Source organism: Cyprinodon tularosa, unplaced genomic scaffold (genome assembly GCF_016077235.1).
Source record: "Cyprinodon tularosa strain WSP-4 unplaced genomic scaffold, ASM1607723v1 ctg4, whole genome shotgun sequence".
Classification (NCBI taxonomy): domain Eukaryota; kingdom Metazoa; phylum Chordata; class Actinopteri; order Cyprinodontiformes; family Cyprinodontidae; genus Cyprinodon; species Cyprinodon tularosa.
In genome coordinates, this window is record NW_024039118.1 from 1145491 (window position 1) to 1160761 (window position 15271).

Here is a 15271-nt window from a genome sequence, read left to right on the forward strand (position 1 = left end):
TTATTTTATATACTCTAATAATCCCAGAGGGAAATTACTTCTCTGAATTTATCCCATCCCCTTGGGGATCAGTGGGCTGCCATTGTGCAGCGCCCTGGGAGAAAGGTGGGGTTAAGGGTCTTGCTCAGGGACCCAGAGTGGCAGTCTGTGGGAGCGGGGAATCGAACTCACAAACACAGGATTCAAAGCCCTATGCCCTATTTTACTCATTGTTCACAAAATGATCATTTCAAATTGTTTAATTTCTGTTCATTTTCAGGCTTAACTTTAATTAATTCCCAACATAACACCACCTGCTAGCTGGGGTCTCAAGGTTCACAACACTGCTCTCCATTTATTCACTGCTCCAGAGCTAGCCTGACGTAGTCCTACTCAATTCTAGTCAGAATCAAACGTTGAGGGCGGGACTAAGTTCGGAATGGCACCCAGGCTACTCCAGAGCGCATGCGCAAAGCAAAGCCTACAGCCTCTGCTGTTCTTTGCTGCTCTCTGACTTCCTCTGGGCTGGAAGAGAGCATGTGCGATATTATAATAAAATTCATAGGAGCAAAACATGCGGGAATTAACACTTAGTTTAATATGACATATTAAAAGAATCAGCATCCAGCATATGTCCAGTTTTTGCTGCTTCAAGCTGCTCATGAGAATGATCCGGAATAATAGATATGTTTTATGTTGTAATTTAACCTGAATATAAAAATCTAACATCAGTTTTTTAATAGTGACACAGATTTTAATACACGCTGCAGGCTACCGAATGCACTGCAGCTGCCCAGGATACAGTATAAACAACTGGAGGCCATTTCAGTTTATAGTTATCATTATTTAGAAAAAAAATATGTTTTACAATTTGCATATATATAAAAAATTTTCATTTTTTTTTGTATCAATACAGACATTGTATTGATGCAAACTGGCCTGTCCCTGAACACAATGAAGAAGACAGAGGAGACTGAATGACCAGATGGCACGAATAAACACTATTGATTGATTAATATTATTTATCTTAGGAAATGGAAGAGGCACATTCCTGGATTTCACACTTGATTTTTGTTTAAATATCAATAAAGATTTAAAAATGGATAGAAAACATCACTGTCACCATTTCCTATTTTAAATTTCATAAAATGTATTTATTTTTATCTATGAGCTGGATTAGATTGCAGAAATCTGGTCACCTTACCTTACAGGGGACCAGAACACCTCGCCTGTTCAGCCAGGCCTACAATTCCCTTTAACGACCCCCATTTCAGAGACATAGACAGGTATCAGATATTGCAGGCTAACAAAGAACCAAATTGACTGCCCATTCTTAAGGGGCGACCCAGTCGTCCAGTTCAGTGTGCATGTTTTCTAAGCCAAAACAAGGCTTTGTTTTTGGTCCACTCTGTAAAACTTCTAACACTATTTCTGACACTTTGTATTGAAAAAGCTTCCTGGATGGGAAGCTAAACATATTCAGACTTGGAAACAAAGTCCATTGGATTGTTTTTGTAACTTTTCTGGACAGTGCTTATGTATCATTGCTTAATACCTAGATGTGTAAGGTTCATACATACAGATTTTTTTTTATATATATATTCTCTCTTTCTAGAGTTCCTTATGCCTGCTGGAGGTTAAAGGGCACATTTGTGTTCTTCTAAGAAATATGACGGGCTTAAAGAGTGAATGACACAAGACCCAGAGACTGGTATTTGTTGAATGTGAAGGAGCAACAATGGTATGGCTAAAGTTAGCATCAGTCACAGCTGAGACTGCTGGAGTAAAAAGCAGAACAAAAGCCACCAAAGGTTAACAAACTCTGACAAACTTTCAGTGACAGGCCAGATGGCAAATTAGGAAAATGTAAAACCGGATCAGCTATGGGAATCATTTGTAATAATCAGTTGGTCATTAGAGTATTTTCTAAAGACAGGTTTGTGTTTACACACACAGTTCTGCTTATCGGCATTTAGACCTGCACCCATAAATGTGTTCCACGATAAGCCGACTCTCGTCCTCTCTGCTTTGCTACCGGCTATATTTATCTCCACCCTCTCCTTAAAAGGCTGTGACTTCAGCTTGGACACTCTGGTCAGTGCCAATATTATTTTGGTTGTGTAGACCGCAGCACTGTAACCAGCTACCTGTGGGTTTCCTGGGATATCAAGCTGTAAAGAGGGGAGTTGGATCATATATTTCTGAAAAGATTGGAGTTAAAGGGATTTTGTCCAAGGTAAGTGGACCCTGTGGGGATGAGAATGTAGCCTGCCAGATTGTAATTGGTGCATTTGTCTGATGAAGCATGTTAATGAAGAGCCTGATTGTCTGAATGGATATCTTTGGAGCAGAGATGGCAAGTTTCTTGATGTTTCAGAGAACTTCTTTTTTTTATTTAAGCAAATGATCTAGAAGTTATTTGTTTCACTATGAAATCTGAAGTTTATGTGCAGCAGGGAATAGAAGAGCTAAGCTGACGTCCGACCTGCTCTTTAACTGAACTAACATGACAAACAGAAAGACAAGAAGAAACTCTTGGCCAACATTTGGAGCGGCCTGCAGCATGTCTGGATCTATACCCTTCTACCAGAAGCACCATCGCCACTATGACCGTGGCTACCGTAGCATGGAGGCAGAATCTAAACTGAGGCACTACCAGTCCAGCAGCAGGTACTCTGCTGGGACCAGCCTGTCTGCAACCAGCAGGGGGTAAGGAGAAGGAAGGGCAGAAGACGATTGTGGGTTGAAACATATATCAGTTAACTTCAATATCCAAGGAAAGCCCTACTACCTTTCTAACACCTATGCCTTCCCCAGCTGAGCTGGTTCACCTCCATCAACCCTATTGGAACTCTTCCCTGTCAGAACTTTGGGATCATCTTTCCTTTACACCAAGTAACCAGCTTTATCCCTCTTAATTTTTCCCTTTTTTCTATTTAAAAAAAATCTAGCTACAAATGTTCCCTCTTCGTATCAACTTAAAACTGTTTTATTTTCTGCATGAGGTTCTTTGCACGATGCTAGCAAGATGTAAAGTGCATTTATATACAAGAAACAACTAATATTTAACACAGCCACCCAGAATGAACTAAAACCTCTCCATGATATCACATTTAAATTGATTGTTTTGAACACCTTGTTGCTGCCTGTAGATATTAATTAAGTTGTTATTTACTGAAAGCTGGTTTTGAAGGTCTTAGACAAACTGTGTTTCTAAACATGGATTATTTTTATATCTCTTTCATTCAATATACACCCAAACATATAAAAACCAACTGACCAAAAGATCCTTTGCACAAAAAAACTAATACAGACTTAGTGACATTCTGGTGATTTATATTATTCTTTTCTCTTTGCTGCTACAACAAAACGTACAGGCTCATGATCCTAAGCAAACGATCCTACTAAGTGTGAACAAGATTAGGGATTTTAACACCGTCTGATAGTTAGAGTTACTTCACTGCATTGATAATCTGTCATGGAGGCACATATGGGAAATATGAGGTGGGTTATAATACGACATATGACATATGACACCATCGTTATTATCACGTTTAAGTTGTCCTTTTTGTTTTAGATAGGATGGCTCAAGGTCTATTGCCTCTTCAACACTTACCCTATTTCTTATAAAATCATTGCCTTTTGCCTCAGTAAATCTTCCATGATATGCTTTTTTACCAATATCTTTGAACAATGGCATATTTTTACATATTACAAGAATAAATAGTCCTAAACTTGTTGAATCTCAATTTTCTATCTAATTGAACAGAAAGACACTTTCTAAAAAAAATTGCCATCTTTCTCCATTTTGCCAGCTTATTATGACAGATTGGGACCCCTGAACTCTCCAATACATCCAAGTGTCCTCCTCCTAGTAGATGTTTGTCATTCAAGTCATTTAACCACGTTTCCTTACAGTACACACTGATCAATGGCACAATTTGTGTCCGTTTTTAAAGCAGCTACAAAATGTGCACCTGGCTGGTACAATGTGACACATATTGGTTCATGAAATGGATAAAACAGCATTTGAGAGCAATCATTTAAAGGATTTTGACCCAGAAAGACACATATAAAGAGGGGATCTAAATGCCAAAGTGATCTGTAGTAATTCATTCAGGCTATAACTTTGGGTCCAATTAAGATAGATCTCAGATAATTCAATCAATCTGATATCTTTTGTAAGAATGTATATATGTGTCAAAACAAAAAAATAACTAAACCTTTTCCATCACTTTTTGTTAACCTGCAGCTAATCAAACCCTCGCTTTACTTTCATCCAAAGTGTTTTATGAAATGTGGCACTGTCTGGCTCATGCCAGACTGATGCTGTTCTGTTTGTCTCAGCCTTAAGGTGTATTCCCACTCGGGACTGGAGGAGAACAAACTAAGCCCCTTACCGAAGCGATCCAAGCCATCTTATTTGGCTGTTGACAAAGACAACCAAATCATCGGCTATGTAGTACCCATCTTCAGGGGCAGGTAAAAAACATTCACCAAATAGAACGTTCTGCATTACTTTGAACTATATCAGCTATGGTTATAACTCTACTCCTCCAAACCCACTCCTGGTTCCCCTCTGCTGACACCGATAGTCGAGAGTTTGCTACAGGTTTATCAGACACAGAGGAGGCCACAGTGAGGGACACGGCTGCATACATGGCCCGCAGGGACTTGTTTACCAGTGGTCTGGAGATGGAGAGGTCAGAGGTGATTTCCAGGAAGGAGGCCATGCGTGAGTCGGCTGAACGCATCTCTCTGAATAAAAGGGTCAGTGCCATGTTTCCAACTAATCCCACATAAGTAAAAATGGTCTTGATGATATCCAATTTAGCATTTTTGCTGTCAATAGGCTCTGTTGATGTGTGCCAATGATATAGCATTCTTAGTGGTCAAGCAATGTCTGAAATTTAGGTTCTCCTACCACTCCTCTAAGGCTACGTTCACTCTGCAGCCTGAAGTGACCCAAATCCGATTTTTTTTGCCCATATGCAACCTGGATCTGGTCTTTTCATGGCTGTCTGAACAACACAGATGAGACTTTTTCCACCTTGCTAGGTGGTCCTGGATCCGATACATCTGATCTTTTCTAATGCGACCTGTCTCGCAGGTCACATTTGAGGGACACTTAAGCTGTATGAATGCAGTTCACACAGGAGATCACATACAACTCGCATATATTTGGAAATGTGAACAGCAACGCGGATTTCACAAAAGATCTGAATTGAGCTTCAAGGCCTGCAGTGGGAACGTAGCCTAAATGTTCCTGCTTTAGGTCTGTAAGGCTGATAGATTTTTTTTTCTTATATGAACTTACAGGGAGGAAATATTTGAACAATTTATTTGTAAGATACTACACCTTCAAATGATGTGTGAAAGGTGCTCCCGCTAGCTTTTCAGAGTAACACGTGTCAAAATAAATCAGGCAATGTAACAAAGAGATAGCGGTGAGCCTGGAAAAGTCTGGTACATCCTTAAGTTTTCAGAAGCTTGCAGGTTCATGTAATCAAACACCTAAATACAAGTTTGAGTAAACACTAAAGGAAGGTCAGCGAGCTCACTGTTTATAAGGGAGACTAATTCTTTCTTCCATGTGGTTAATGCATTTGGTGTGAAGTGTCCGTCAATCACAGGGGAAAAGCTAAAACTGATTGGAGTGTCATTATCCACACTAAAACAAGTCCTTTATTAACATAGCTTTGAAATGCCACTCAACAAGGAAGAAGTGTTTAACTCAAAAAGAAATCCTGTATAACAACCCATATTACAAATTACATGGGCCCTCAGGGAAAAAAGCATCCATCTCTGGATTGGTTTGACTAAATTAAAATGTAAAAATCTGGTCTTACCATTGTTGCATTGGAAGGACAGGGGGAAGCTTGTGAGCCTGAGAACACCATCTCACCTTTGGAGTACAGGGGGCAGCTCCTTTTCCGGGTTTACCTTTTGCTAGTGGGGTAGGGGCACTTTGCAATATAATTAGATAATTTCATAGAGAACGTACATTACAGGTATTATAAAATAACATTTCAAGACATATACCAGGAAGTTTCAGCTTGGGTACAGGGGGGTTTCCAAAACGAACAAAAGTAAGCATGATATCAATTTAGTTACAAAGTAGCTTAAGGACAATAATGTTAAACTCTAACTCACCAAAAATGAACTTTTATGCATTAAAACAGTACAAACTGGGTCTCTGGGATATTTTCATGTTACACTATAATTATTTAACATTCTTATTTACTTTTCTTGAGTTATGCAATATCTGTCTAAAGACCATCTTAGTGGTTTCCTAAGAAGATGAAGGGGGGCTATTGCAGTTGAATTTAGCATGGTGTTTCATCAATACTGAGGAAATAGTATATATATATATATATATATATATATATATATATATATATATATATATATATATATATATATATATATATATATATATATATATATATATATATATATATATATATATATATATATATGTACACTGTACACTGTATGTAAACATTTGATTATAGCTGTAGATATACCACAGATATGTAATATGGACATACTGTTACTAAATTAGTGCAGATGTACTGTCTTTGCTAATGACAATTCAACTCACCTAGTGATGTTAAATAGTTGGAGAGGGTTCATTTAACTCAATCTCACCTCATAACTGATCAGCTTAGAGCACTACAAATGTTACAATTATTTAGCTTACTTCATATTATTCTAAAACCTTTTGCAACAATATATTGAGGATAAGAACCTGTTTTTTAAATCGATACCAAGGTTATGCTAGTAAGAGGTGATAAAAAGCTGTTTATTTGATGTAGAATACCCCAAAATCTGGAGATGTTTACCATTTGTTTTCCCTATTGAGGAGAAATTTGCGACTTTTCACCACTAATTATGTTCTTTGCACAATCGCCTGGGTCACAGTTGCTTGTGGCAGTGGGTAAGAATGTGAAGTATTTTGGATAAGATTTTCTTACATCCTTTTACACAAGGAAGTTATTTATATATGTGAGTGATTATGTGAAGTAGTAGCTGGTCCATTTAACGAGCATTACAGACACCACACTTACCACACACTGAGCCTTTATTTGTCTCCACTCCACCCGGCAGCCTCACTAGTGGGGTGATAAATTCTTAAGGAGATAACTTTTCTTCAGATAGAAGGAAGCAGTGTCTATGTGGATTTGTCTTACTATGAGCTGGCCGGCCCTCAGCCCCAAACGTCCAGCTATTATTAGGATATAATAAAAACCATGCAATCATTCTTGAAACACATTCCACTGTGGCGTTGCTTGCATGTGCATCTAAAATTAAAGTAAGTGAAGAATTTGCATTGTTTGCGTATGAAATGTGAATTGTCTGCTTTATTCTTGGATTGTTGTTTTTGGTTTAAACTTATAGTGGTGCCAAAGGTGAAATTGACCTGAATGCTTTCACTCCACTATATTTAGATCCATGAGCACGGGGAACACTTCAAGCGGATGAACGAAGACAGCCTGATGCACGCCCCGGAGTTTGTGATTAAACCTCGTTCCCACACTGTGTGGGAGAAGCAGTGTGTGCGGCTGCACTGCACTGTCAGCGGTTGGCCTGACCCCAGGGTCATCTGGTAAGCTATGGACATAAATCAACTAGAGCTTAACGTCAAATTAGTCCAGGGTTTCCTGGCATCTCTATAATTCCCTTAAAATCTTTTAAAGTTTTCTTTCCTGACTCTAAGGTACAAAAACAATGTGGCCATTGACCCACTTTCCAGTCCTGGCAAATTTAAACTGGAGAGCAGATACAATGTGCACTCACTGGAGATCAACAAGTAAGTGAAACCCGCCCCTACCCACCCCTAAAAAAAAAATACATTTGAATATTGCATAACTAATATCACGTGAATAGCTATATTATCATCTCTGAAAACCCATGACTGCTCTATTGCGATTTAAACAGATTTTTTCCCAAGAGGCCTAACGAGCCAGTAAGTTTTAGCAAATGTGAACGGGTTAATATACCCTAACAATAAAATCTAAATTAAACTGTAAGAAATTACTGTTCACTGTGGTTTAAAAATAGTGATTTCTCCTGTGGAATAAATCAGTTACTCTCACTTAAATATCTAAAATAAAACTCAAGCATATCATATGAGTTGCTTGTGATGAGAACATTTACTTGCCATTCAAAATAAGCAGGAAGAGATTTTTAATTAAAACCAGATAGGCTCAGAAATGCCTTCTAAGCTAGAAGGTATAAGGTGTGTGAACTGTACCATTATACTGTTAATTGTTCTATAATTTGTGGAGAATAAAACGCATACCAATATACCCAGGTCTGACCATCCAAGCAAGCTTACCTCTTGAACAGACGGCAAGATGGTAAAAGAAGTCTCTGACACCTTAAAAAGCGTGATTCGACCTGCAGGAGGCTCTTGCTAATATTGATAACAATGTTTATACCTTTACAATAAGAAATAGGCTCCACTAGTATTTTTTTTGATATGTGCAAGGACAAAAAATACAGAAAGGTCAGATTGAGAACAAATAACACGACAGCTAGAACATTGTTTTTTGGTTGGATGAGTGTCAAACTAAATTATTTGCACACTATGACAAAGGACATGTTTGACAGAAATCAGAAACAGTGTTACATGAAAATCACCCCATATATTGTAAAACACAAAAGTGGAAGTGTCATGGTTGTGCTGAAGGGAAAATGTAAGATAAACTCTTTTAAACTGGAAAAAGAAATGGACATTGGAACATGAAAAATGACGCAAGTCATACAAGTTCCCAGATCTTCATCTTATTAGGATGCTGTGCAATGATTTCAGATTGAGGTTACATGTAAGGAACCATGCAGTTATCCCACTGCGGAAGATTAGGGGGGGAGACTAAACATTTCTCAAAGTGATCTCAAATACCGTACTAACAGATTTTGACCGAGAGGCATCTAACTAACGTTATACAGTATTAGCCTGAGGAGGGTGTCACTTATGTTTACAGAGGAAGGTAGGGTGACCTAACGTTTTCTACAGATTAAACAAGAAACCCAAGGTGTGCTAATTTAAGTTGGAGCCTGATTTAACAGGAGGATTAGCATTTTACTGAAGTTATTGCTTCTTTTTGTTTCTAAGGCAACCATGTTGGAAACTGATTTTAGGTTTTTGATAAAAACTTCTAGCTTTCTAGTTGATTTTGCTGATTGGAAATGAGAAATCTTAAACACATTACTGATCTAACTACAGTAGTTGTCTTCTTGCTTATCTATCTCACTAGCCTCATAAGAAAACAGGTAAACTCACAAAGCAGGATGCTTTTCCTCCATATTCTGTGTCTGTCAGTATCAGATTAAGTTTCTGCTGTACTTCACTCAACACATACTTTCAAGTACAGAGCTTGAGTGCACTGTATGGAAATGACATCACCAGTGGTGTCTAGTTATTGCCAGGGTATCTCTGGCTCAGATTTATGGGATGCTTTATGGCTTGGGGCCCACATAGCTGGTAACATGTATACATAGTTATGAAGGCTGAGGCTGGAATTAAAGAAGGTGGAGGGAACCAAACTTATGAATCCCTCATTGATATAAACATATTATGGACACTGATTAATTAACGGTCTCACCTTGCAGATGTGATTTTGATGACACGGCCCAGTATCGTGTCTCTGCCATGAACTCCCAAGGAGAGCAGTCTGCGTTTGCCTCTGTCGTTGTCAAACGTAGGTTTCCCCGAAGCTCAGCACTCCCACAAACCTCCAAAGTACACTCATAAAAAAATGTTTAAGAGCAATAATTGAAAGTACAAAACATTTAATACATTAAATAAAATGCTCCAAGAGATTTCTTAAAATACAGTACATTCAGTTCATCCTGACTGTCATACAATACTGGGTCATGTATACTGTATATATTTATAGCACCTACTGCTTTCCCCCACAGGGTTCAAAGGTGAAATTGATGAAATGCTACCAGCGCCCAGACGTAAGTGTGAATTTACTTCCTTGGTTTTACATTTTCTGTCCTGTTGATCGAATGATGACACCTCACAATAAGTCTAATCCTCTTGTTTCACTCCTTAACCTCTTCTTTCTAGTTAACAACAGGAAGCAGCTTTAGCACTTATAAGAAGTCTGTTTTTTCTGTAAAAACAAAAAATACAAATATAAACTTGACCTGTTTTGGAAGTTTGGTGCAGTGACAACAGGTTTGGATTTGAGCTGCAGCTTGAAAATCTTACACTTTACAAAGTGTGATGAGAAAAGGAGGTGTGGATGTTTCTTCCCAATCTCTATTCCAAAATAATATAGATCTCTATATGTGTAAAGGGCCTAGAGATGGTGCATGTTCCAACCAAAAATTGGTAGTTTTAGTTTTGTTTGTGAAATCTTATTTGATGCAGTGAGAGGCGTTTCAGAACTACTCATGCAGAGGTCTATGGGCAAAAAGTGCATTCTATACAAAAATTAGGTCCAAGATATTTAGTGAAACTACCTAATTAAGAGACTGCTCCTCAAATCAGTTTATGTAATGATGTACTATTTAATCTACCCTACACTGTTCTGCATTTTACTTGATTGCAGTCTCATTTCTTGTCATTATGTCACCCCAAATTTTCAATCTTATTTGCCTCTAGTTGGCCCTGTTTCTGAGTACGGCATCACGTTCCAGATTCATATCGTCGATACATTTGGAGTATCATTCGGAAGAGAAGGAGAGACCATGAGTCTGGGCTGCACAGTGATCATCTACCCTGCTCTCCACCGCTACCAGCCAGAAATTCAGTGGTACAGAGATGGTGGGTACACACTTAGTACTACATTCAACCCCTTTATACCTCTTTCTAACTGATATCTAGTCGATTTTGTACTATAAATATTACCACCACCTTCCTTGCTGTGTCTTTTAGATGTGCTTTTGTCTTCATCTAAATGGACCCACATGCACTGGAGTGGGGACCGAGCCACACTGACACTTACCCACCTTAACAAGGAAGATGAGGGTCTCTATACTCTGCGTGTTGCCACCAAGTCTGGTTATGAAACTTACTCTGCCTATGTGTTTGTCAAAGGTAAGAACCTTCAATAAAAAAGATCTGGTGTTATTTTTTTAATTCAGTGTAATGATCCACCATGTATGACTTAAAGTCGAAGTAGATCTTTACAAACATAACCCATATGCTATAATTGTAATCCAAGCTGAACTAAAATGGGGTCCCTTGCCTTTGTTTGTGTCTCATGCGATCAAGGTCACTGTCACAGCAGCAGGCAGCCTGGCACCTGATAAAACAATGTTTATTTATCAGGTTCGGAATGTCAGCCAGTGGTTTAAAATAGGATATCTCTAATGGGGCCACCACTGAGCGCCAAGTCTCTGGCATGCCTTTGAATGCCATGGAAAAATGGGTCAGTAGAGCTTATCTTTAGAGACTTTAGAGACAACCAGTCAAATGTGGTTAGAGCATCCACACAAATGCCATGTTGAGTGTAAATATGCTAGAAAATCGATTTTTATATTTCCATTTTTGTAACTCATGGCAACCCAGAAAAAGGAGAGGCTAGGTGTGGGCTCTGTGATAAAAACATCCTAATCCTGGCTGCAGTTGTGCTATTCTAAGGGGCTTTACTAATGGAATGGGTCTGGCTTTAAGTGCAGTGAGTTAAATAAAGGCTTCCAGAGAGCAAGAACAATGCATTAGCTTGGATACTAGATATCGCATTGCCTTATAAGGTATTTTTCCACTGATTAATAATAAAAATTAAACACATCTTACACCTTTTTTTTTTTTTCAGCTAGCTGTTCCCTTTGAACACAAAGAAGCCCCCAAACATGCATAGTTTCAGCATTTTAAGTAACTGCGTACAACTGTTGTTTCTTGTCATGTCCGTGAATGAACTTTAGCTGATGCCCTGGAATGAGCTTCTTTTAACTTTAGATTGCTAACAATCGTGTAAGTTAATGGCCATATTTGAGGATCAAGTGTTTGTATTTTAAACCCAAGATATTTACAAAAGAAAATGTTAAAACTATTATTTCTCTGTGTAATTAATGGGAATTGATAACTTCCAGTACGGTAGTCTATTTGTAAAAAAAAAAAAATTGAAGGGAGAGGGTGGATTTTTTGTTTGTTTGAAACCATTCATTGCCATACCATAACCATACAATTAATATCATCTATTAACCTAAGGCAATATGCATGGTATGGTTGTTAGATGTCAGGTACGCCGGTCATTGACCTTGAGCAAAGCACCTTACAGTAGAACTGCAGTCAGTTCCTTGACTGGCATGGCTATCACTGCCCCCACATAGTAATACATTGCCTCTACAACATTTGTGGAAAGGGCAATATTATTGCCATTATTGTTAATATATAGTCGAAACATAGCCACATTCAACAACAAAATGTCACAGGGGATGGTATGGGGGGATGGGCATTTAAGATTTTTAAGATTGTTTTGAGAAGTGGGACGCCATCCAATCCTCATCCCTACTTTACTCGAGTACTGATCACTTCTGGTTATCAAGAAGATGTTTATAGAAAAGCAAGTTTTCAACAAAATCTGAATTTCTCTGTTGGTGCTTTGTGCACAGAAAACAACCTTTAGACTTCTCTCTTTGTTGTTTTTCAGCTATAGTCTCCTTATGCTATATATCATAGTAGTCAAATGTTGTATGAAGGCCTAATTAGTTCACTTTTTTAGCCAATTGAGAACTAATAAATGCTAAATAAAGCATTAAAATGATTATCATGTCTATGTTGTGTGCTTAGATGCGGATGCAGAGGTAGAAGGTGCTCCTGGAGCCCCTCTGGATGTGCACTGTCTGGATGCTAACAAGGATTACATTATTGTCTCCTGGAAGCAACCAGCTGTTGAGGGAGGAAACTCCATTCTAGGCTACTTTGTTGACAGGTTAGTGAGAAACTAACGAGTCAGATCGGTTACTTTAACTTATCGTACAACATGTTTCACATGTTTTAGTCGCCAATAGTTTCTATAGAGAGGCGTGAAATGTTTATCTCTAATAAAAAACAAGTGTTTCTTTTTGTCACTCCAAGATAGCATTTCCATAATGTGACCATAGTTACAGCTGGTAGTCTTTAAACAGATAAGTGTAAAAGTACCTATGTGTACAGCAATTTTCAAGCTTTAGTTTTTGACTTTAGCAAGGCCATTTTAAAACAGATATGTTATTTTTCCTTAATCATCTGTTGTAGCATTGGCCATATCTTTAGCTTAGTTATCTTTCTGGGAAGTGAAGCTTCTTCTTTCCCATGTGTTTTTCTACATCCGTCTTAATACCATATATTATTTAGCTTGTTGGCCAAAGCAAACAATAATTTGTAGACATTAGGTATCAGGAGTGAAGATCTGATAATCTCACTGTAGAGAACAGAAAAAGCAAAAAAAATAAAATAAAATAAAGGTCCAAAGTGTTAACTGATGTCCCTGGCCAAGGGAAATATATATATATTATATATATATATATATTCACAAAATTTTTGCACAGATTAGCAATGTTTACATTTATACTGATAGTCCTGTAAAGCAACACTGAAACCCAGTAGTACCAGTAACAAAGCTTATTGACTTGGTACAAATTACTAACAAGAGCACATCATAAACATATCAAATCTAAGGAAAAGTTATAGTAATAACTTGCCTTTGTGGTGTGGCATATTTGAAAAATCCCAAAAAACATTAGGGAAAAAAATAACACAGAAGATTTAAGAAATTGGATTTATTCCATGGTCCTACATAATTCAATAGCAGTTGGTTTATATTCACCCTAAAACATGTGAAAGGACACAACATCAAAGCATCTTAATAATGGGTGTAAAAGAATGGTTATACAGTCCTGTACAATTGTATCCTTAAGGCCGATTAATGATGCTGATTTATTAATTTAAGTAAATCTATATTGTATATCCAGTTAAATATTCTGTGGTTGTGTTGTTATGAACAGATGTGAGGTTGGAACCACTCATTGGATTCAGTGCAATGATACTCCGGTCAAGTTTGCGCGTTTTCCCGTCACTGGTTTGGTGGAGGGTCGATCTTATATCTTCCGAGTCAGAGCTGTCAACAAGAGTGGGATCAGCCGCCCGTCTCGGGTCTCTGAGCCAGTGGCTGCCATGGACCCGGCTGATCGTGCCCGCATGAGAGGTACTAAAGCCGGGACAAATAGCTTCAATATGTGTATGATAGGTCTTTGGTATAAGACCTAAACTAATATAGAATTATAATCCTATTAAAGTAAAATCTGCCAAGGAAAATTATGGAAAGGTATGTCTTTTCTCAATTTTAAATGAAAAGGTAGAAGATTGTGAAAAAGAAGATAAATAAAAATTAGTAAATGATAAACATCTAAACTTTGCTCTGCTGATCTTATTCATGTTTTTTTTTGTTAGGAACTTCTGCACCCTGGACTGGCCAGATCATTGTAACTGAGGAAGAGCCTGCAGGTAAGTACTGGATATAGGCAATTGTCTTTTTTTTTTTGTTGTTGCTACCTGAGGTTTGGGGTCCTTACAATCCCTCATTTTACCTCCAGAGGGCGTCGTACCTGGCAAACCCCTTGAATTGCAAGTAACAGAGGCAACCAAAAACTATGTGGTCCTGAGCTGGAAGCCCCCAGGAGAGAAGGGCCTTGAAGGGGTCATGTACTATGTGGAGAAGGTGAATAGTGTGAAATTTATATTTTTTATATTCCTTTTTTTTTTAAATCTGTTTTGACTCTCACATTTCCTTGTTAGTGTGTCTCGGGCTCAGATACCTGGCAGAGGGTAAACACTGAGATCCCTGTAAAGTCTCCTCGCTTCGCCCTGTTTGATCTGGCTGAGGGAAAGTCTTACCTGTTCCGTGTCCGTTGCTGCAATTCTGCTGGTGTCGGCGAACCATCTGAGCCAACTGAAGCCATCACAGTGGGCGACAAGCTTGGTTAGAAGACAGTGATATGCAAGACTTTGCAAGCAAAGCTCCAAAGAATATTTTCTGTCAAGTTATATAATCACAAAGACCTTTTATATGCTCAAAATTGGCTCCTGGCATGATAGTCATACACTCCCCCGAATAATAGTTGATTTCATAGCAAGCTTTTTGTAGTTTTGCTTTTTTAGATATTAGTAATGCATCACTTCCAAATAAAAGTTAGATAAAACAATTTGTCATGCCTCAGGAATATTTAGACCTTAATTTAACAAGAAAAAAATATCTCTAAATGTTATTGACACATGAAGTTCTTTTAAATTTGCCAAAAGGAGGAATGTTGATAAAAATCTACACCCATCTCAGTAATCAATTTAAAA

The 15271-nt window shown here is 38.0% G+C and overlaps 1 protein-coding gene across 4 annotated transcripts in view; it reads left to right on the forward strand.

Annotated features, from left to right (window-relative positions):
• Nucleotides 1-2058: 2058 nt before the first annotated feature.
• myom1b (myomesin 1b) overlaps nucleotides 2059-15271 on the forward strand; it is a 33106-nt gene continuing 19893 nt past the window's right edge. The window contains exons 1-15 of one of the 4 annotated variants that reach the window (XM_038297963.1): nucleotides 2072-2215; nucleotides 2497-2688; nucleotides 4327-4461; nucleotides 4575-4749; nucleotides 7431-7588; nucleotides 7700-7792; nucleotides 9598-9686; nucleotides 9907-9948; nucleotides 10601-10762; nucleotides 10874-11035; nucleotides 12734-12875; nucleotides 13930-14129; nucleotides 14375-14428; nucleotides 14518-14642; nucleotides 14720-14903. In XM_038297963.1, coding sequence (XP_038153891.1) covers nucleotides 2543-2688; nucleotides 4327-4461; nucleotides 4575-4749; nucleotides 7431-7588; nucleotides 7700-7792; nucleotides 9598-9686; nucleotides 9907-9948; nucleotides 10601-10762; nucleotides 10874-11035; nucleotides 12734-12875; nucleotides 13930-14129; nucleotides 14375-14428; nucleotides 14518-14642; nucleotides 14720-14903 — 1867 coding nt within the window. In that variant the 5' untranslated portion in view covers nucleotides 2072-2215; nucleotides 2497-2542. Of the gene's footprint in view, nucleotides 2216-2496; nucleotides 2689-4301; nucleotides 4462-4574; nucleotides 4750-7430; nucleotides 7589-7699; nucleotides 7793-9597; nucleotides 9687-9906; nucleotides 9949-10600; nucleotides 10763-10873; nucleotides 11036-12733; nucleotides 12876-13929; nucleotides 14130-14374; nucleotides 14429-14517; nucleotides 14643-14719; nucleotides 14904-15271 lie in introns of all 4 variants that reach the window. The other 3 variants (XM_038297964.1, XM_038297965.1, XM_038297966.1) reach the window with 3 other exon arrangements.